General features: G+C 38.8%; 1 protein-coding gene across 5 annotated transcripts in view; it reads right to left on the bottom strand.

Annotated features, from left to right (window-relative positions):
• The window catches only part of cacna2d3a (calcium channel, voltage-dependent, alpha 2/delta subunit 3a), a 797,416-nt gene that overhangs the window by 256,728 nt on the left and 516,640 nt on the right, over positions 1 to 24,048 (bottom strand). For 4 of the 5 annotated variants that reach the window (XM_072280402.1, XM_072280404.1, XM_072280405.1 and 1 more), the window contains 4 exons: positions 21,842 to 21,859; positions 8,388 to 8,459; positions 7,900 to 7,980; positions 5,332 to 5,406 (listed from right to left, as the gene is read on the bottom strand). In XM_072280402.1, the coding sequence (XP_072136503.1) occupies positions 5,332 to 5,406; positions 7,900 to 7,980; positions 8,388 to 8,459; positions 21,842 to 21,859 (246 nt within the window). The remainder of the gene's footprint in view (positions 1 to 5,331; positions 5,407 to 7,899; positions 7,981 to 8,387; positions 8,460 to 21,841; positions 21,860 to 24,048) is intronic. The other variant, XM_072280403.1, reaches the window with a different exon arrangement.

The raw sequence follows: 24,048 nt of genomic DNA, 5'->3' as shown, positions 1-24,048 counted from the left end.
AACATTTGATTGAAACTATTGCAGATTAAGGTAAATTCTATGCTACTTCAAAATCAAACAGGCACAGGCATCATGTCCGACTGGATGATATCTGAATGATAGTATGATGGTTAAATAGCAAAAATGGACCTGGATCATGTTGATCCAGTTCCCCCATTGCGAATTATTGTCTAAATCCATTGCACTTAACAGGGCTGAATGCAGAAGGCACATCTGAATGATCTCTGCCCATCGAATTTAAAGTATCAATTAGCAAATCATGGAGCTTCTGAAACCCCCCCTGGCGACCAGCAAAGATGGGCAAGAGGCAATGCCAGCTTAAAACGTCATTGAATGTAATTGTTTATCAATTTTCCAACACTCAGGGCCATTTATAAAGTAATAAAGGAAAACAACAAAAATATAAAATTAATTGGACATATTCAATTAAGAAAATAATTTTATAATAAAGTTAACTGTAAGGCTTCCTAAATCTTCATCCTATGGGGTCTCCATGGGGTTTCTGATTCTGCACCAGTCTGGCTCCTTGGCAAGATTGGGCCCAGCCATTAAAACCTGTGTGGAATTCAGCAGCAGTGTACAGTGACAAATTCAGTCCTCCCAGTATCAAACCATTCCAGACTTCTACATTTCGCAGCCAGTATACTGAAATCTGGACCAGAGTTCAGCTTCAGAGCCTGAATTCTAGTAGTTCTCCAGTTGACATGTGCTGGCACATACGTCTTAGTGTAAATTTGAGAATAAATTTGTAAAAATATTTGAAAAGAAGTTCCTATCCATGGAAAATATGTAACACTATCTCCAAAATTTTATATTCATTTTCATATTTTACAACCGGTTCATCAGTCGGATTGCTTCAGTGACGTGCCCAACATTTATATTTCTACATAAACTCTAACTACAAGTTACAGAGATAGATTTCAACTTGTAAGGAAAGGAATTTTGAACTAATCCTGATAGAACCTGATATGATTTGTTTTCAGGTTAGTGAGCTGACAGGTTCAAGTTTCAGGAGGAACAAATGGATAAACTGATAGCAGAACAAAATGAGTCTTTCTGCTTCTGGCAAAAAGAATATTAAAGTTAATAGTGGCATAAGATCGAAGTATTAAAGCCAGAGCTTCCTTCACAAATCATTACACTGATTATGGATGATAAGTAGAGGAAAAATCTGATCTTTATTTCAAGGTTAATATAATTTTCCTGCATAGTACTGTATATAAATATGTGCAAATAATGATGACTGTCAAATAAATTAAAATTGAATGTAGTAAGTGCAGTTCCCCTAATATATCACTGATTACAGGAACTGTAAGGCTTAACCATCTTCTATCCCATACAAGGAAAATTTCCTTTTATAAAGATTGCATCACTGTCTAGTATCGAGTGGGGTGGCTATTGTACTGGATCAAGGTAAGCTGCAGAGAGTTGTAAAATTAGTCAGCTCCATCATGGGCACTAGCCTCCGTGTATCCAAGACATCTTCAAGGAGCAGTGCCTCAAAAAGACAGGATCTATCATTAAGGAACCCCGCCACCCAGGACATGCCCTCTTCTCATTGTTCCATTAGGAAAGAGGTACAGAAGCCTGAAGGCACACACTCAGTAATTAGGAACAGCTTCTTCCCCTTTGCCTTCCGATTTCTCAATGGACATTGAACCCATGAACACTACCTCACATTAAACCTTATTCTGATTTTACTACATACTCACAACCTTCAACAACCTGATGATAACTGATGCAGACACCACATTCTGTAAGTGCATATTAAGGAACTATATTTACTATCACTAGTTTCTTGGAGAATTGGTGAGCTGTTTTGTTGCACTACGACGGGTGAGTGTTGAAAGTGCTACAAAATATTAATGACAAGAATTTTCAGGATTTGAGAAAGGAAAATTGAAGGGACAGTAATGAGTGTTCACATCAGGATTATGCTTTATCAGTGAGAATTTGTAAGTGGTGATGGAATTAAAATCAATTGGAACTTTCAATTGTATATGCCCTCAAGGAAAAATAATTTGAAGCCTATACAGGTACACAGATAAAGCTGAGGAATGAGAGTCATTCAGCAGACTCTCTTGTTGGAAAAGGTCATTATCCCGCACTTGAGATTTTGTGAATGCTTCTTGCCACTAATCAGCCAAATATGAATATCGTCCAAGCTTGTTCCATGTGGACATGAACCAGTTCAATAGCAAGTAATTGAGAAAGGAGCTAAACATCGAGAATCATGTTGTAAGAGGTAATTTCAGTGTTGAAATGAAGAAATCAGAAAAGAACAATTAATATATAAGATAAATATCTGGAAAAATATCAAAGCAATAACAATAGAACAGCTTGCTTAAAGAAACTAAATGAATGATTGCCATTACAGGAAGACCTGAATTAAAATAGGCTGAAAGGTTAGGTTCAACCATTATAAAACTGCAAACAAGAATTTTAAAGCAGCTATCTTCATATGGATCACATTTTTGTTAAAAACACACAAATGTTCATTCACTATTGCTTTCAAAGTATGGATGAGTTCACATGTAAATGAATGTTCTTTCCTACTTTTGGGTGGATTATAGATTCTCTCAGCACAAAAAAAAACATTACAGGTGATTATTACAGAGCCAACACTACAGGAAGGGATAAAACAAGTACACATACTTGACACCAGATCTCTCCCCCTCTAACTCGTGGAATGTAGTCATTTGACTGTGAAATTAAATCTACAATTGATTTATAATCACAACCTGCATCAATAAAAAACATACAGTGCATATCCGTGTTTTCAATAGAACAACGTGATTGATTGGCAATTGCTTATGATTTGTGACAACTATACAGTGGGTTCCCTGAAATTGGAGCAATAAATCATCTTGAGAGGCCAGACACTTGATGTGACGTCTACACATTAATTCTGAAATATCATCTTGGAAGCTAGGTGTACCTTAAATATTGTAGGCATTGGTAACATTTAAGGTTAATTGCTGCCAATTGCAAAAGCACTGAAAATTTAGTTGAAGGTATGTTCCTTGTCCCTCTTTGTTACCTGGCTCATTCACAAAGTGCAATATAAATGCATTTCTATCATCTACTAATGTTTATATTAAAGATTAAATTTATCTTGAATTTTAATTATCAGATTAGCTACCTTTCATCTACACATTAATAACAAAATGCAAATTTACAGTATACTATTTTCATGATTCCTATTAATTAAGTTCTGCAGCTTTAGAATAAATGTTGGTTTTATAATTATGGTTTTAACTAAAATGTTTAAAATGTTTTTTTTGTGTGTTGACAGCTGGAAAAAAAATCAAACAAGTAGAAATGGTGTTTATAATTTTAAATCAATTTAGCTTCTTTAAGGATTCAAACTGAATCCAAATATTGATGCACAGCACAAAAGAAAAATCATATCAGATACATTACTATCTTATTAGGAGTTATAATTTGATTGCATATAAGTAACCCTTCCAATGATAGAACGGCATCCTACTACAAACTAGCACATCAAGATTCTAAACATAATTTTGAAGATGTTCTTTAAAATGCACATTCAACAGTAGAAGCACTGTTTTGGAATTGGTGATGAGAGTTACAAGGCTATCGGTAATATACAAGTCATCTGACAGCAAATGTGGACTACAAGGGGTGATTGATAAGTTTGTAGCCTAAGGTCGAAAGAGTCAATTTTTAAAAACCTAGCACATTTATTTTTCCTACATTTACACACTTAGTCCAGCGGTCGTGGAGCATACGGATCCCTTCTTTATAGAAGTCGGCATCTTGGACCTCCAGCAGTGGTCCACAGCAGGGGTGATTGATAGGTTCATGGCCTAAGGTAGAAGGAGATGAGTTATTAACTTCAAACTTCCTGCATTTTCACTCAAAGATTTGAACTGTACGTGCATGTAATGAGAGTGGTATAACTCATCTCCTTCTAACTTAGGTCACAAACTTATCATTCGCCCCTGCTATGGACCACCTGGAGGTCCAAGACGCTCTCGTTATATGCACATGCAGTTCAACTCTTTGAGTGATAACGCAGAAAGTTTGAAGTTAATAACTCATCTCCTTCTACCTTAGGCCACGAACTTAACAATCAGCCCTGCTGTGGACCACTTCTACAAAGAAGAGATATATATGCTGCACGACCGCTGGACTAAGTGTGTACATGTAGGAGGGGACTATGTTGAAAAGTAAATGTGCTAGGTTTTCTAAACTTCTACCTTAGGCCATGAACTTATCAATCACCCCTCGTACATAAAGGTGTAGTTAACTGCAAAATCATGGAAGAAGTTGCAGCAGACTTCTATAAACTAGTAACTAAAATTGAATTAACCTTAGGTATTTGCTGTTCAAAAGTCCTGAAAATGTCAAGTCTTTTTAAAATAAGTTGCAAGAGAGTTCTTAAGGTGTGTTAAGCCATGTAAAAAAATGAAATGGTATATAAAACTAACATTAATCTGCTGAATTTAATTCTCTCTAATTATTTTATCAAAATCCATTCTTTTTAAAATAATAAAACCCAGATATTTTTTCTAAGGTTAATTTACAATGTATCATCTTTGTCTCAGTATTTATTAGTTTAAATTAAAGCCTTCAACTTCCTAGTACAATGTGTGAGAATTCCTCAGTGTGATTGGTTGCCGTCCCTGCTTGATGACATCACTGTTTCAAGATACTGGAGCCAGCAGCAACCAACATTAGGAAAGAATAAAACCACACAACAATGGTCATGAAACCTTTGAGGCCACTTTCCTCAGTTGTCTTTGCTTTGTTGTGAATGCACGGTCTGAACCATTGGATAAGATAAACCTGCAGCAAATGGGTATACTCTCAAATGTTTAAGAAGACATTAGCAACTATTTTATTTTATTTAGAGATACGGCACAGAATCTTCAGGCCCTTCGAGATGAACCGCCAGCAACCCCTGACAACCCCGAATTAACTCTAACCTAATCACAAGACAATTTGCAATGACCAATTAACCTATCCGTTACGTCTTTAGGCTGTGGGAGGAAAATGGAAGACCCAGAGAAACCCATGCATTCCACGGAGAGGACGTATGGCAAGTTCTTACAAAGTCCTACCAAAAGCTCACCATTAATTTCATTCATCTCCCTGGCAACTCTCACAGGATGAACTGGATTATTCCCAACTCAAATTTCTTCAAACAAAGGCACCTCAAACCAAGGAAATTTAATAAATTCTATATCAATACAGCAATAAAATACTTTATATCACAAAAATAAAGAGAATATAATAAGACAGCAAGATCACAAAATATTGATCAACGTAGCCAGTTCCAGCCAATTCTACAGAAAGATTTCTTACCGGTGGCCTCAGATCTGGATGTGTTAAAACGTAGCCATTGTTTGTTATTGCAAAGGCATATCCATGAACACCTAGCTGCAATTAAATAATGTTAAACAAGCTGCAATCAGGCTTCACTGTATAAAAATTCTGACATACTAAAACATGGTTAGTGCATTTAATATGAAGCTATGAGAGTTAATACAGTATACCAAACAGGTTCCTATAAGACCCATGTACTACCTTGCACTGTGACTTACCCATTATTAACTGAGAGCACTTATAAAATGTCATTCAAAATAAACTCAAATGACTACAGACTGGTTAATGCAATTATTAACTAGTTTGAACAAAATAGTGCTTCTCTCAATCATTGAGAAGAACCATTCTAGCTGAGAAATTCCTCAGTCCTGCTCTGGTTTCACCAGTGTAGCTTTAACACGAGTGTAATACAAGTTTTCACTTACAAATAAACTTCCACTGAAATAATACTGATATATCCAGCCTAACTTTGTTCTTGCAGCTTCCAATGTGAAAAAAAGTAAGCAATTAATTTGTTTGTTAACTCACGTTGCTAACTTCAGTTTTCGAAATTAGGTGTGCTGTGTTTTGGTGTTGGTGGCATTGGATGGTTATTGTTCACCTGTTTTTATAGTGCATTGTTTTGCATTTCACTAGGCAAGAACTCTCAGATTTTTTTTTGGTTTAAAAAAGTTAGTTCAATTATCAGACAATCCAAAGGTTTAGTTTCTGAGGAATGAAACATAGGAATCAGATAGCATCCTAAGTGTACTTTAGGCCAGTTACATCCTCACTTTCTAATTAATAACTCATTAATTTGAAAGTCTGGGGCTCCTGGACCACCTCAGCGCTGAATTGACTCCACAGCCTGTGGACTCACTTTCAGCTGCTCATGTTCTATGTATTAACTGCTTACTTTTCCCCCATTGTTTGCACGATTTGTCCTCTTTTGCACATTGGATGTTTGTCTTTGTTGTGCGGGTTTTTTTCATGGACTGTATTGTATTTCTTTGTTTTGTGGGGGCCTACAAGAAGATGAATCTCAAAATTGTATATGGTATACATACTTTGATAATATATTTGAACTTTGAAGTTTTAAATATTTACCAGACTTGGTCTTTTTTAACATTTGGAATATATATGCAATACTTATCATTCTAACTAGAATATTCTAAGATTCAAATGACTTCAGACATAACAAAACTCTAAACTGCCATTTATGATAATGCTTTACCCCATACTGATTCTTAGGAAATGAAGTTTGCTTGGAGCTGCAGGTGAAGAAAAACAACTGAGGAATCAGTGAAGGGATATTAGTGTGGAGAGACATGTTACTTAAAAGCAGTAGCTCCAGTGGACTCCTAAAAAGAAACACTTTTAAACTTCTTACAGAAGACCCACAACCCCAAATGTTCTCTCCTACTTTATTTTAACCACCACAGAGAAAAATATTACTATTATTGTATTAATTTAGACATCTAAAATTTGGATATAAATATCATAGAATTCTTAATGTCAACTTTAAGCATAAAGCAATGTTATTAACTCAAGTGTTTGCAACTGATGAGCTTAACTTCTGATAGCCTTGCTAGTAAAATCCTAGTATATAGATTTTTCAAAATCACATGTATTAAAATAGAAATATAAACATTTAAAGTCCATAGTGCATTCTAACATGGGGCCCATTGGCAGTGCCATCACTCGAGTCGAGTATGATGTTCTCTAAAGAGGTTGTCTATTGGCGGGTTCTCAGTGGCTGTAGAGGCTGATCTGGGACCAGAGATTCTGGTGCAGTATATTAACCTCTTTATTAACCTTATTACCCACTTATTAACACACAAAAAATGTTGGAGGAACTCAGCAGGCCAGGCAGCATCTATGGAAAAAAGTACAGTCGACGTTTCAGGCCCAAAATGTCGACCCTACTTTTTTCCATAGATGCTGCCTGGCCTGCTGAGTTCCTCCAGCATTTTGTGTCTGTTGCTCAGATTTCCAGCATGTGTAGATTTTCCCTTGTTTGTGATCTAACCACTTATTCATGCAGTTTATTAATCACTGCAATTAATTTGAGTGATCTGTAAACGTGTCCTTCCATCCCTTAAGTACTCTCAGCTTCGCCATTCGTTGACTATTTGTTCATCGTTCCTTGGCCTGAATACTTTTTACTGCTTTCCTGCCACCTTCATCATGTGTTGATATATTCCATCAGAGTGCAGTTTTCCTCCTGGCTATCAACCATACCGCCAGTTCTTACAGTATCTCCAAACTCTTTAGTTAAGGCTCCTGTATAAACTATGGAAGACCCGTACCCTGCCACTGACTTGAAGAATCTTACTGCAAACAGGCTTCCTGTGACTTAAAATCCTGTCCACCTTTACACTTTGCTTCCTACCAATAAACATTATTGTATCCAAAAAAATAAGATTAGAAGACTTCGAAATGAAATTGGCTCAAATTTCACTGAGGTTTCTACCAACTATCAACAGTACTTTTCATGGATGAATCTCAGAAAGTCCAGGGGAATATTACAAATGACCATAAACACAAAGGTTTCATCGGTAGACTTACCTTATACTTTGGAATAACTTTCAAAAGCTCTTTTACTGGAACATCGGTTCCCACCACACCCAGAAGAATACCTTGAGTGCGCTGACAAGGCAATAAAAAGATCAAAATAATTATCTCCCATAAAAAGAACTCCATTGATTGACTATTACTAATAACTTACACCTTTTGTATGTTTTTCAGCTTTCAGTTTACTCTCTAATAACTGCCTCACTCCCATTTATCCCTCTCTCTTCCCCAAGGCACAGGATATCCCAAGGAGGTATGCTTCTAAGCCTCCTGAATTGTCTTTGCTGGTTGATTTCATGATGCATATGACACCCCCATGTTATGCTTTTTATCAACATCATCCCAGAATTAAAACCATGCTTTGGACATTATATCTTCTTTGCCTCAAAAAAGACTCTACTACTGAGCTCATATTCTTTGCACTTGCTGTAGATTACAAATAAGGTCAATTGCTGGATGCAATGAATTGAATGTATACTCACTGTTTCATTCTTCTTGCTAAATACTGGCATTGCAATCGTGGTCATCAGAACGCGATCTGAATCTGTTGTCAGCTAAGAAGCAGAAAGAAAAATATGATTATGCTATTGATGATTTGAGCGACACTGTCTATTATAATGACCAGTAACATAAACTAGTCAAATTTTCAAAGCAGAGGCTTTCAACATTATTTTGATTTTTCACCGCTGAAGAGAGACGATTCATTCCAAGTTTCAGGTTTCATCAGCCATGGAGTTAACTTTTCTCTATTATCCTAATTCTTAACTCTTACTGGTTTTAATGCTGCTATAATTGCACATCTTTAACATTGAATAGGTTTGTCAAAAGAAGCAGGAATTTTTATAACTAAAGAAACATGGAGGCTAAATTTGAACAAAACGTACATTGGTTGCCAGGCAAGATTAACTGACGTCCAATGCAGATTGCTACTTTTGCAGAATGTTAATTTGTGAGATTGCAAGTGTCAAGCCAATGTTTACCATTGTGCTGCATAGTAGCATGCCTCAGCTGAGGGATAAAATTGTATGGGCTGGCAGCACAAGAACATTATGAGGTGCCCAGCAAACGTACATCAGTGCAGTATAGCCTCCAGTAAGTAAAGAATCTTGTGGAGGTAGGGGGAAAGGTTCAGCTTTATGTTTAAAGAATTAAACTGCTAAGTAAATAAAGTGAAATTAAAACAGTTAGAGCAGGTGATGTGTTGCAGCTCTTCTATGTGGTAGCTGTTGAAAGTTCTGTGATTCAAGGCAGCCATATTTGAAGTAGGTGCCTGCAGCTTGGAGAATTTCTGTTCAGAGTAGATGAAATGGAAATTGAGATTCAGACTCTGTGATTCTGAAAGCAATCACCTCTTTACAGAGTCCTTATAATAGATTAAGTATTGTAAGCATGCATCAGTCGAGCAGAACAGAAGTGTGGTATGAGTGAGACATGATGAGAATCCAAAAGGTGGCACAGGAGGAGCTTCAGCCCTTCAATGTGTTCAATGCATTCTTGAAGTTGGTGTGGACAACAGCAAGGACTGCAGAGTGCATAAGCAAACTGATAGCTCACTGATAGACACACATTTAATTTAGGGGTACGGAAAGTGGCACATTTGTGAAACAGAACAGTTAGAGGTATAGATTACTGATCTCTGCAGGTACGTGCATGATTTCTGAATTTTGCATTGCCTATTCAGTGCCAGCACTCAGGATAATGTGATAATGCACTGCAGCGAAATAAGTAATGTTAATATAGAAACAGAGAAACGTAGAACATACAGCACAATATAGGCCCTTTGGCTTACAAAGCTGTGCCAAACATATCCTTACCTTAGAACTACCTAGGCTTTACCCATAGCCTTCTATTGTCCTAAGCTCCATGTAGCCATCCAGGACTCTCTTAAAAGACCCTATCGTTTCGCCTCCACCACTGCCGCCAGCAGCCCTTTCCACGCACTCACCACTCTCTGCGTAAAAAACTTACCCCTGACAGCTCCTCTGTACCTACTTCAAGCACCTTAAAACTATGCCCTTTCGTGCTAACTACTTCAGCCCTGGGGAAAAACCTCTGACTATCCACACGATCAATGCCTCTCATTATCTTGTACACCTCTATCAAGTTACCTCTCATCCTCCGGCGCTCCAAAGAGAAAAGGCCGAGTTCACTCAACCTATTCTCATAAGGCATGCTCCCCAATCTGGGCAACATCCTTGTAAATCTCCTCTGTACCTTTTCTATGGTTTCCACATCCTTCCTGTAGTGAGGCAACCAGAACTGAGCACAGTACTCCAAGTGGGGTCTGACCAGGGTCCTATATAGCTGCAAAATTACCTCTCAGTTCTTAAACTCAATTCCACGATTGATGGAGGGCAATGCACCGTATGCCTTCTTAACCACAGAGTCAACCTGCATAGCACCTTTGAGTGTCCTATGGACTCCAGGTTCTATCATGAACAAAAATGCATATAAACATAAGAACACACCTTTAATAAGAGTCAGAGAGAGAACATGGTGGCTACACAAATTTGAAGTTCTTTCCTTGGACGCATTCAGATTTCACAGCAAACTAAATGAATAAATGTCGAAGTAGAAGTAAATGGGGATAATCGGATAAGCCGTCATGGGGACACCTTTGCAAAATGGCTCAGAAAGGAAATAAAATATTCCAAGGAACTTAATTTTGGCAAAAATGGACAAAATGGAGAAGGAGAAAGGGTAGCCATAATAATAAAGGATGGGATAAAGGTAATATAGAGAAAGGATCGTAGATAAGGAACTCAAAATGTGGGAGCAGCTCTTAAAAAAGCAAGGGGCTGTATATATTGGTTACAGTTCTCTACAGTCTGAAGCAGTGGTGGTAATGTAGGTTGTTATTGCATTAATCAGGAGATTAGAGATGTAGCAGGGCAATATAAAAATCATGAGCAAACCATCTTTGTAGGAGTAATAAGGAGGATAAATTTATGATTTCTGTAAGAGATGGTTTTCTAGATTACTATGTTAAGGAACCAGCAAGGGAACAGCCTATAGTATATGGAATATTGTGACATGAGAAAGGGTTAATTAAAAAGCTGGTGGTGAAGGTAACTCTATGGAATTGTAATCATAATATTGAAGAATTTCATGCAATGATTAAAAATAATTTAGTTTGATCTGAATCCAAAAACTTAAATCCAGGCCAAACAAATTTCAAAGGTATGAGGTTGAGTTAGCTATAATAGATTAAGAAACTAATTAAACAGTAATGACTAATACTGCGTTAATATTCGTTACAATAAATACATATCCATTTAGTGCTTAAAAATTTAACAGAACAAGTTGTGATTAGAAATGATTAATAAGATAACTTAAAGAAAACTTTCAAAGGAAAATACTTAAAATGTTGGAATGAAGAGCAGTAAATAGGAAAATTTCAGAATTCAGAAAAGTCAGATTTAGGTATTGATAAGAAAGGGGGAAGTAGAAATTGGGAATAATACAACATGAAACTGTATTAACTGGACTTCAAAAGCTTCTCAACTAAAAAGATTAATGGAAGATATTGAGGGTCTCTTACAAAATGAGACCAGAGAAATTATACCGGAGATTAAAAAATGACAGAACAATAAAATAAATATTCTCTGACCCTACAATCATCAACACCAACAAAGTTTACCAATAAACAGCCAAGAAAGCCCAGATGGTGTACAGAATCCCTTCAGTTTGCTGTTCCCCCCCATCCCCCACCCTGAATATAACATTTCAGTTGATGATTCTGTGAACCTCTCATTGGTAAAAGCTTGTTAAAAATCCTCTGCCTTTTCTGAAGAGCGGCCCATTGCTTAAACCACAATGCTCAGCTCAGCTGCACTCTGTGGGCCTAACATTGGCTGAGACCTTGAACCCTTTGAACCGTTGCTCAACATCAATCACAGCTAATCAATATTGTAGCCACTATTGCTGGGAATAATCAAAGATGCATTCAATATCAAAGATACATCATTGTAGTTTGCATTCACTTAGAAGTGAGGATCCCTGAGTTATACGCCAGTTGGGATTCCCATTATGCCATTACAGTTGACTATTATAAGATGCACAATGAAAGAGAACTGAAACATCAGCAGGGAAAGCATTTGGACTTGATTTTCCTACATTATTTCCAACCAACATATTCTTATTTACTCCTGTCACTTACAGTCACCTGCACAAAGCAGGACTCCAAGGGCAACAAGGAATAAATACAGTGGGATGCAAAAGTTTTGGTACCCCTGGTCAAAATTTCTGTAACTGTGAATAGCTAAGCGAGTAAAAGATGAACTGATTTCCAAAAGGCATAAAGTTAAAGATGACACATTTCTTTAATATTTTAAGCAAGAAAACTTTTTTATTTCCATCTTTTACAGTTTCAAAATAACAAAGAAGGAAAAGGCCCGAAGCAAAAGTTAGGGCACCCTGCAATTCAGTACTTAGTAACACCTCCTTTGGCAAGTATCACAGCTTGTAAACATTTTCTATAGCCAGCTAAGAGTCCTTCAATTCTTGGTTGGGGAATTTTCACCCGGTCTTCCTTGCAAAAGGCTTCTGGTTCTGTGAGATTCTTGGGCCGTCTTGCATGCACTCTTTTGAGGTCTATCCGCAGATTCTCGATGATGTTTAGATCAGGGGACTGTGAGGGCCATGGCAAAACCTTCAGCTTGCGCCTCTTGAGGTAGTCCACTGTGGATTTTGAGGTGTGTTTAGGATCATTATCCTGTTGTAGAAGCCATCCTCTTTTCGTCTTCTGTTTTTTTACAGATGGTATGATGTTTGCTTCCAGAATTTGCTGGTATTGAATTGAATTCATTCTTCCCTCTACCAGTAAATGTTCCCCGTGCCACTGGCTGCAACACAAGCCCAAAGCATGATCGATCCACCCCCGTGCTTAACAGTTGGAGAGGTGTTCTTTTCATGAAATTCTGCACCCTTTTTTCTCCAAACATACCTTTGCTCATTGTGGCCAAAAAGTTCTATCTTAACTTTATCAGTCCACAGGACTTGTTTCCAAAATGCATGAGGCCTGTTTAGACGTTCCTTTGAACCTTTTAAATAAACCTTTTTTTGGGGGGAAGAGGGAGAAAAGGGGAGAGGAGAGAGAGAGGGGGAGAGAGGGGAGAGAGAGAGAGAGGGGAAGAGAGGGGGAGAGAGAGAGAGGGGGAAAGAGAGGGGGAAAGAGAGGGGGAGAGAGAGGGGGAGAGAGAGGGGGAGAGAAAGGTGGGAGAGAGAGGGTGGAGAGAGAGGGGGGAGAGAGAGGGGGAGAGGGGGTGAGAGGGGGGAGAGAGAGATAGAGAGAGAGAGAGAGGGGTGGGGGAGAGACACACACAGTCCATTTTTCAGGTTAGCTTGCCCAATCCTAAGGCAGACAGGGCAAGCTTCCTGGACTTATTGCCTGCACCAGGATTCCTATACCATATTTTGTAATGAGGGGAGGAGGCTCTCTCTGCACTCTGCCCTTCTCTCCTACATACAATACAAGGCAATTGGGTCAGGTGCGGCAGATATCTGGCTGTGCTAGAATGAGTATGAACCTATTAGAGGTTGTGTGGGTTGTATTTTAGTGCATGTTTCTGGGTGTAAACCACCTTGAAGAGTTTGAATTGGCTCGCGTCAGTGTGAAAAGCAGTAACAGCCCAGTCTACAAACAAAATCTCCGTTCCTCAAGGTCAGTTCAGACCTATACAGTTCAGACCAGAACATAACATTGAAAGAGGAACAACAGGTGAGGAAAGTGGGCACCACGCTGTACATTATATCACCAAGTCAGCAGGAATGTAGCTGTTGGCACCACAGCTTTACAACAGCCACAAAATGGCAGCACTTGTCAGTAAAATTCATTTACCTGGCCAGTTATGGCTATCAGAGACACTGGCTTAGTGTTTTGAACTCCCTGTCGCTAGTAATTACATTTTATCTGCGCAGAAGTGTCAGAGTCCTGTACGGTTTCCTTTGGTTGCTGTGCAACATTGTTGCATGCAACGCCGTCGTGGGCTGCGTCAAAGGTGGTGATGCATCGGCATACTGGAGGAGATTGAAAATTTGGCTGAGTGGTGTCAGAACAACATCCTCTCATTCAATGTCAGCAAAGCCAAGGAACTGATTGTAGACTTCAGGAGAAGGAAACCAGAGGTCCATGAACTGGTCCTCATTGGAGGATCAGAGGTAGAGAGCGTCAGTAACTTTAAATTCCTGGGTGTCACTATCTCAGCGGGCCTGTCCTTGACCCATCATTGGAATGTCATGGCAAAGAAAGCACCAACAGCAGCTCTACTTCCTCAGGAGTCTGCAGAGATTCGGCATGTCAAAAATTCTGACAAATTCCTATAGATGTGTGGTGAAAAGTGTGTTGACTGGCTGCACTATGACCTGGTATGGGAATACCAATGCCTTTGAGCAGAAAATCCTACAAATGATATTGGATTCAGCGTAACACGTCACGGGTAATACCTCCCAACCATTGAGCACATCTACATAAAATGTTGTCGTAGAAAAGTAGCATCCATCATCAAAGGTCCTCACCACTCAAGCCATGTTCTTTTCTCACTGCTGCCATCAGGTAGAAGGCACAGGTGCCTGAGGACTTGCACCACCAGGTTCAAGGGCAGTTACTACCCCTCATCCATCAGGCTCTTGAGCAAAAGAGGATAACTACACTGATTCTATTTCTGGTGTTCCCACAACCAATGATCTCATTTTAAGGACACCTTATCTTTACGTTTCATGTTCTCATTATTTATTACTATTTATTTATATCTGCATTTGCACATTTTATTGTTCATTGATCCTGTTTACAGTTACTGTTTTATAGATTTACTGATTATGCCCACAGGAAAAAGAATCTCAGGGCTGTGTGGGGTGACATGTATGTACTCTGACAATAAATTTTACTTTGAATTTTGATCATCAAAACTTAGTAGGACAATTTCCTCTAATTGCCCTTTGCAGTCAGTTCATAAATATGATCTTATAGTAGACATTTACAATTCAACTTGAAAATTTTCCTGATAAATTTATTATGTCACTCATACTGAGGGAATCATCCCCATAAATGTTAAAGCTTCAGAATGGGATTGTTGCCCAGGGAAACAGGATATTCTGACAGTGTTGATACCATTATCATATTGTAAAAATAAAATGAGCTGGATGTGAAGACTATGCATATGATTTTTTAAAATTGTATAAGGGAACAAGTTGAATTGGACTTGGCATATTTGTTTTAGCCATGGCAATACAAAAGAAAAGCTATGCATAATAATAAATCACAAAACGTTAGTGGGATTCTACAATATAAACTGATTTTTAATTACAAAAAGGCAATATTAAAAATTAAACAAAAAACAGATAAAATTGATAAACAGAGTGATGTTCAGTTAGTGATCTGGTGGGTGGGCGGGTGAGGAAGGGGCTTGAATGCTCAATGTTCAAAGCAACTTTATTATTAAAGCACATATATGTCACCGTATACAACCCTGAGATTCATTTCTTGCGGACATATTCAATCAATCCACAATAGAACAACATAACAGAATCAATGGAAGACCACAACAACTTGGGCATTCAACCAGTGTCCAAAAGACAACAAATTGTACAAATACAAAAAGAAAGAAATAATACTAGTAAATAAATAAGCAATAAATATCAAGAAGATGAGATGAAGAGTCCGTGAAAGTGAGTCCATTGGTTGTGTGAACATTTCAATGATGGGACAAGTGAAGTTATTACCTTTCACTCAAGAGCCTGACGGTTGAGGGGTAGTAGCTGTTCCTGAACCTTGCGGGGTGAGTCCTGAGGCTCCTATACCTTCTTTCTGATGGCAGCAGTGAGAAGAGAGCATGTCCTGGGTGGTGGGGGTTCCTGATGATGGATACTGCTTTCCTGTGATTGTTTCATGTAGATGTGCTCAACAGTGGGGAAGGCTTTATCTAAGATGGACTGGGCTGTAACCGCTAGTTTTTGAAGGACTTCTGTTCAGGGGCATTGATGTTTCCATACCAGGCTCTGATGCAGCCAGTCAATATACACTGCACCACACATCTATAGAAGTTTGACAAAGTTTTAGATGTCATGCTGAATTTTCGCGAACTCCTAAGGAAGTAGAGACACTGCCATGCTTTCTTCGTAATTGCATTTAAGTGCTGGGCCCAGGGCAGGTCCTCTGAAATATTAAGACCGAGGAATTTAAAATTGCTGACCCTCTCCACCTCTTATCCTCTGATGATGACTGGTTCACGGACCTCTGATTTCCTCCTCCTAAAGTCAATAATCAGCTCAATGGTCTTGCTGACATGGAGTGAGAGGTTGTTGTTGTGGCACCACTCAGCCAGATTTTCAATCTCCCTCCTCTATGCTGACCTGTCACCATCTTTGACTTGGCCTATGAATGTGGTGTTGTCAGCAAACTTGAATGTGACATTGGAGCTGTGCTTACTCACACAGTCATACATGTAGAGTGAACAGAGCAGGGGGCTAAGCAGAGTCTTGTGGTGCACCTGTGCTGATGGAGATTGTGGAGGAGATGTTGTTGTCAATCCAAACTGACTGGGGTCTGCAAGTGAGGAAATTCAGAATCCAATTGCATAAGGAGTTACTCAGGGCAAAATCTTGGAACTTATTGATTAGTTTATAGGGAATGATGGCATTGAATACCGAGCTGTAGTCAATAAAGAGCATCCTGATGTATGCATCTTTGCTGTCCAAATGTTCCAGGGTTGATTGAAGAGCCAATGAGATGGCATTGGCTGAGGAACTGTTGCTCCAGTAGATAAATGGAGTGGATCGAAGTTGCTTCTCAGGCAGGAGTTGAAGTTTCGTCACCAACCTCTCGAAACAGTTCATCACTGTGGATGTAAGTTCTCCTGGATGATAGTCATTGAGGCATGTCACCATGTTCTTATTGGGCATTGGTATAATTGAAGCCTACTTAAAACAGGTGGGTACCTCAGACTGTCGAAGTGAGAAGTTAAAAATCTCAGTGAACACTCTAGCCAGCTGATCAACACAGGGAAGATCAAATTATTGCCAGACTGCCTAACAAGACTCACCTCCAATATAAATGTCCTTGAAGTTCCCTGTAAAGCTCCAGAAAGGATGGTGTGTCAGAAATGAAACAACCTAAATACTGTTGATATGGCAACTGTGTCGTAGTAGCAATACTGAAACAACAAGAATTGGCTGGTAAAATATCCAAATGACATGAAGTAACCTGGAATTAGCTTTTATCATCTTTTATAAGAAAAATAATTACTTTTCATTACACATGTTGTGAAAGCGATATGCAATTGCATTTTTAGCCAAAGGTTAATTTGGACTTGCTACAACTCCACACCAATAAACTGAAGATGAATACAAGGGACAGGCATCTTATTGAGCCTGGTTTCAGAGGCAAATAATGCTGATACATGAGGCTCTTTTTACTCTCACTTGAGGCCACCATATCCCACTTTCAGAATATTCCACAATACACTTTTAGTATCAGTGCAGTTCTCTGGAGAAGGATTTACTGATTGGGTGAAATGTACCTTCTTTGCTACCTAAAGGAAAACTGCAAGGCAGTGAGTCATCAGCAGAAGACATCGTTCTATCATGAGTGCTAGGATTAATGGCTTTAGAATACTTGATAAAAGGCATAAATGTTGCTAATTTGATTTAATTATTTTAATTTACAAACATAATTGAATATGCCGGTTCGCTGCCGCTGTTACTGGGCAATCGAGAATCTTCCAGAGGGAAGGCCCCAAAATCCCCAGCTTTGCCTGCTGCTGGTGGCCGAGGCTGAGGTCGAAGTGTTCGGATAGAGATGGTGCTCGGTACTCGGTGTCAGAGGGCTGATTGGAGGCTCGAAGTTTTCGGACAACTCAGAGTCGGACTGTGGTCGGGCATAGCAGGGAGCGTTTTCTTCCTTCTCCCGTCTGCGTGAAATGTGGGACGTTCGAGAGACTGAACTTTTTTACTGTGCCATGGCCTGTTCTTCATCAAGTTATGGTATTGTTGCACTGTTGTAACTAAATGTTATAATTATGTGGTTTTTCAGTCTCAGTCTGTCCTGTGTTTCTGTGATATCACACCGGAGGAATATTGTATCATTTCTTAATGCATGCATTACTAAATGACAACAAAAGAGGACTGCGTGTCCTCATAACCTAATCTAATAATCTGGGTAATAATTGTTACCTCACATCAAAGATACCACCATAGATTACAGGCTACTCAACATCAGGTGGATGATAGGAGAAAGACATGATGGGACAGCCTTTCCTCAAGTTGCTTATGGATCTTCCAGTTCCACAAAAGCTAGACATCACAACAAAAATCTCTTTTGCCTTTACGCTGCCTTTACACTTAAACCATCAAGGAATGAATTCAGAAGAGACTAAATTTTTGTGCGGGAAGTCCCATCATTTATAAAATTTAACACAGAAGACTAACACTGTACTTCCTTCAAATATTCTTATACTTTAGTTATAAATTTATACTCAACATAGATATGCAATTAATCTTCCCAAGAAACAGAGAAATGGCATGAACATATTTACACATTGAAATCGAAGGGACCACTTCCTAATTTAGAGCAAAGAGAAACTTATACATTAACTGATGTTTAGTTGATAAAAAGCCATGGTAACTTAAGGTTGTGAGAAGGTATAGATAAAATCATGTCCTATTAACTAATTTATCTAATACAACTATTTTTCTTAAGCCCTTACACTGCTAGTAGGTTCAGGGAAACTTCGGTCTTCCTGCATTGGCCAATTTTGCTTGATGCTGGAACAACACTACTAACATATAAAAATCAGGAGTAGTCATATTACCATTTATACAAGACCACAGCTAAACTACACAAAAGTGCAATAAATTAAACAGTTTACTTGTTCAGCATCCCTCCTCATTTCCTTAATCATCTGTTCTCCCTATTCCTTTTTTTCCCAACTTTTCTCAAGTTACTGGAACCCCTTTTTATTTCATATTAAGGGGGATGATGGGTGAGAGGACAATGGGGGTGAATTTAAACTTGTCTGCCTTTGCGGATAACATGGCATTTTAATTGTGGGCTGGGGTCAGTTTCCTGATGTGGTTTGGGGCACACATCCACTTCACACAGATCTTCCAGAGGAGTCCTTAATCCACACCGAAACCTTTAGCTGATGCAGAATTCCTTGCTGCAAGATATTTTTTGTTATTGTTCCTTTAAGAAGACCTCACCTCTCTGATATCCTCTAAATTATCCACCATGTCTTCATCGTTGTTTACTTGCTTTTTTGGCCTGCCTTACTCTGCAGCATGTGGAAGGAGGTGTGAAATGAAAAGGACAATTTGAAATAAGAGTACTTTTATTTTTGATGGTCTCAGCCTCCAGAAGTAGGCATTCCCTCTGAGGATCAAGATACAAAAGCATATCTCTCTTACAGTATATTCTCTTAGTTAATTACCACTATATATGATTCAATTGCACCTTGTAACCAAGAAAGAGGGAAGTACGAGAGCAAGTACATTTGGGGAACATGGTTCTGCTAACTGAATCATGACAGTGGGGGCAAGCTGACAAGCAAAGCTTGCCATTGTATGAAGTGTCTGAAGGTACAGACAGACAAGTTAATGCTAGGTTTGAGTCTGATTTGTTGAGATAATTGGTAAGAATGAGCTGGGGCTTAGTTATTCAGCAGCATGTATGCTTGGCGGTGCAGAAGCAGTTGAAAGTGCATTCACTGAATTTGCCTATGCATGCAAGAGCAGTGAATTCTTTCAATCATGCCCCCAGACCCATAGGCCTTGACTTGTAGCTCTGACTACCACAACTTTCTGAGTATGAATCCAAGTGTTTTCTGTTTGAGCCTCTCCATCAAAGACTCCTGTGCAGCGTCAAGAAAATGTGCTACCAGTGCTCTCCATTGTTGCTCCATTCTTCATAGCCTCCCAGGTTAGAATCACTTACAGAATGCCTGTCTGCAGACAAAAGTGCTCTTCTCCTTTAAGATACAGAGGCTGGCGTTAAGCAATGTACAGTAGTTAAACTGGTGTCTATCTCTTACAATATTGCACAGCCCCACTGCTTTCACACAGCAAATGGCATGATTACTCTTGGTTATAACTACAAGCAAAAATGAGCAGGAAACAAGAATCTTACATGGCCTGGTTTTGACAATGTTGAATTTGACTTACAAAGACTTATAAAGAAAATAACATTTACGAGGGGTGATTGATAAGTTTGTGGCCTAAGGTAGAAGGAGATGAGTTATTAACGTCAAACTTTCTGCATAATCACTCAAAGAGTTGAACTGCATGTGCATGTAACAAGAGCTGTATAACTCATCTCCTTCTACCTTAGGCCACGAACTTATCAATCACCCATTTGTGGACACTTTCTGGAGGTCCAAGATCCGTATGCTCCACGACCACTGGACTAAGTGTGTAACCGTAGGAGGGGAATATGTTGAAAAATAAATGTGCTAGGTTTTCTAAAATTGACTCCTTCTACCTTAGGCCACGAACATATCAATCACCCCTCGTATTACTTCTAAAGCTTCGGCTAATATCAATGGCAATGATGTCATCTAAAGTGGCACATTTTCCATTCAAAAAGCTCATCCTAAATAAGCATTTGAATCTTTTTTAAGTTGTTAAATTCCTCATACTCTCCCTGTCACATTGGCCAAGAAACCTATGCATGCCCATTGCAGGATGTGCAGGGATCTTGGGCATTTTTATATCAAAATGGTAACATGCTGAAAATTCTCAGCAGGTCAGTCAGTACCTTTGGAGAAAGATATAAAGCCAACATTTCAGGTCAATGACATTTTATCACTTTTACTTCTTGACAGTCCTCTTAGCTTCATATTCGGTTCAGTTAGCACCAAATAATGCTGTGAAAGGTCAATGCATGAAAATGGATGCTGCAAGCCATACAATACTCCAATTTAAATAGTTGACTTTGGCTTTAAACATCCCTAATCTGTGCATCTTTATATTACTCAGTATGGCCAATAATTGTATGAAGTACGGTATCAGCAGATTGCACACCATGATGAATAAATCGCCAAAGTATTTATTTATTTCTGAATTAAATGACTATTATTCCTGTCTTGAAACCCAAGATAGATTTACTGTATTCAAGTATGCTATCTGAATAGTACACTGAAAGTTTATATTATACTGGTGACTTGGTGACCTTCAAAACAAGTCATAAACAATGTTCTCGAAATTTAGCCATCCTCCCTGGAGACATAAGTTTATGACGCACAAATGAAGATTGATGTGCAACACCATGAGTATGAACCTTCCATGTAAAGCTGGTTTACCAGCCTGGAAAATTGATGGTCGTATTTAAAGCAAATATACCTGAACCTCCTTCAAGAGAACTTTTATGATTCTTAATATTTTAACAGTGTGTGCAAGAAAAATCATTTATCTGAGAATGCATTGTATGTTATTCAAGAAAATTGACACCCACATCATGGATAAAGGTTTCCCATCTTAATATAATACTTAGCTAGTTCAGTTTTAACCCTGATATAAAATTTAGTGGCTGCTAACAGAAAGATTATCTTTACAGTTCCTGATCACTTACAGGATTCATTTTTAGAAAATACACACTCAAGCTTTTATGTGTTAAGTGACTCTTGTTTTAATTTTTTTGCACGTTGATATTCTGTGAAGCTTTAAAGATAATCTCACAGGTTATCTTAGAGTCAGAAACAGAAACAGGCCATTTGGTCCACTTAGCCTGACCCAACCCATTTAAGCCATGAATTTCGACACCTTAAAGTAAACTTAACAATGTTTTCCCAAACTTTTCAATGTATATATTAAGTTTCATTTCTATTCACATAAACATATGCTTGGACAATATAATTGAACAAACTAACTTGTTACCCCGATACAATTAAATGGTATTGATTTGGCTGTGGCTCTTGTGAGATTAAAAGGAAATGAATCAAAATGTTACCTGCTTAGCCTGTGGGAGCTGATGCATAGGGAAAAAGAAAGAAGACAATTAATGGCAATGTCTTGTCCACTTAATGACTAGACATAATCTTTTAATGGATCACCAGTGCCGCTACAGAAAATTATTGCCTCACTGTTTATTGAGGAATCATAAGCTGTAATTAGATGACTAAATGATTAGAGAATACATATGCAGTATATTCTTCTGAAATATATTTCTCTGGAGCTGCTTTACTTTAAATAAATACATCTTTAAAACATTGTAGTGAACGAAACAATTTCCACTGGACGGTTTAAGGATTATTGCATGTTAAAAATGAATTATAAAATCATCAGGCCTCTGGAAGAAGCCATCTGGCACTATGCTGAAGGTTTGTAGAAAAATACACAACCCAGTCTCCCCACTCCTTTCCAGTATCCCTTTAAATTATTTTTGAAATATTCATCCGGTTCCTCTTTTAAAATCACGATTGACTTTGCTCCAGTACTATATGAGCTCTGGATCTTAAACAGTTTCTGCACGAAAACAAATTACTTCACATTTCCTGATCTTTTCCCCTATAATATGTTTGCACTTTAATCTATGTGCTGGTACGAACAGTTTCGCTCCCTAAATCAGTTATAATCCTGCACATCCTCATCAAGTCTTCCCTCAACCTCTTCTACCCAAGTATCTCGTCTAACCTCGTAACTGAAATTCTTTTCTCCTACTGGAAAACAAATGGAATTTATTCATGACTATTTTTGTTCGCCACTTTTATTACAATCTTATGTTTATTTGTTAGAATGTGTAGTATAAAATTACATTTTATCCTAGTCTATTCCAGCATCTATTTCATGGAATGCCGCCAACCATTCTAAAGACCTGCTGTGTTGGCTGAGAGTGGGGAGTTTTACCAGATGGGGTCTGTTGCCCACAATAAAGGGTAAGGACAAAAAGAATGCATGTATGCCTACATTTCAAAAAGGAATATGAATAAGAGAATGATGCTTTTTCGAGGCTTCCTTTCTCAGAATAGTCTAAATAAGATAAAGGACTCTCGATTACAAAATCCAAATGAACATTATTGTATCAGGCAATAAGTCAACGAGGGAAATCCATTCCCTAACTGGGTCAGTGAAAGCTTAAGGAGATCTTCTATTTTAATTTTTATTGGACAATAACATGCATAGAGAAGAAAACTACTGTCTGTTGAAGGTGTCAGCTCTGACTTGATGCTCATTCTAAACTCCAGGCCGTCATCAGGACTGGAAAGGAAGGGGGAAGAAGCCAGAATAAGAAGCGTGGGGAAGAGGGGAAAGAGTACAGGCAAGAAGATGAGAGGTGAAGCCAAGAGGGTGGAGGAGAGAGGAGGAAGTAAGAAGCTGGGAGGTGATAGGTGGGAAAGATAAAGGGCTGGATAAGAAGGAATCTGATAGGAGAGGAGAGTGGACAATAGGAGAAAGGGAAGGAGGAGGGGCACCGGGGGAAGTAATAGACAGGTGAGGAGAAGAGAACTAAGGGGTCAGAGTGGGTAATTGATAAAGAGGAAAGAGGGAAAAGGGAGGGAAAAAATTACTAGAAGTTGTGGAAATCAATGTTTATGCCATACGGCTGGAGGCTACAAAGATGGATTATGAGGTGTTTCTCCTCCAACCTGAGAGTGGCCTCATTGTGGCAGTAGAGGAGGTCACGGGCTGACATGTTGGAATGGGAATGGGGATTGGACTTAACTTGGTTGTCGCCGGGATATCCAGCTTTTCATGGATGGAGCAAAGGTGCTCAACAAAGTGGTCATCCTATCTGTGTCGTGTCTCACCAATGTGGAGGAAGAGGCCACATCAAGAGCACCAGATACAGTAGATGACCCTAACAGATTGACATTTAGGTGTTGCCTCACCTAGAATGACAGTCTGGAGCCCTGAATAGAGGTGAATGGGCAGGTGTGGCACTTCCTCCACTTGCAGGGATAAGTGCCAGGAGGGAGATTAGTGGGGAGCGATGAATGGACAGGGAGATCACAGAGGAAGCAATCCTTGCAGAAAGCAGGCAGGGGGGGTGGAGGGTGGTGGAGGTAAAGATGTGCTTGGTGGTAAAGTCCCATTGAAGATGTCAGAACTTGCGGAGAATAATATGCTAGATAAGGAGGCTAATGGGGGAGGTGGGTGAGGACAGGAGGAATTCTATCCCAGATGGCAGGAAGATGGGGTCAGGCAGATGTCCAGGAA

The sequence above is a fragment of the Mobula birostris genome, chromosome 16, assembly GCF_030028105.1.
Source record: "Mobula birostris isolate sMobBir1 chromosome 16, sMobBir1.hap1, whole genome shotgun sequence".
NCBI classification, from domain to species: domain Eukaryota; kingdom Metazoa; phylum Chordata; class Chondrichthyes; order Myliobatiformes; family Myliobatidae; genus Mobula; species Mobula birostris.
The sequence above is the reverse complement of the archived record's forward strand: the minus strand, read 5'-3'. Positions and strand labels throughout refer to the sequence as shown.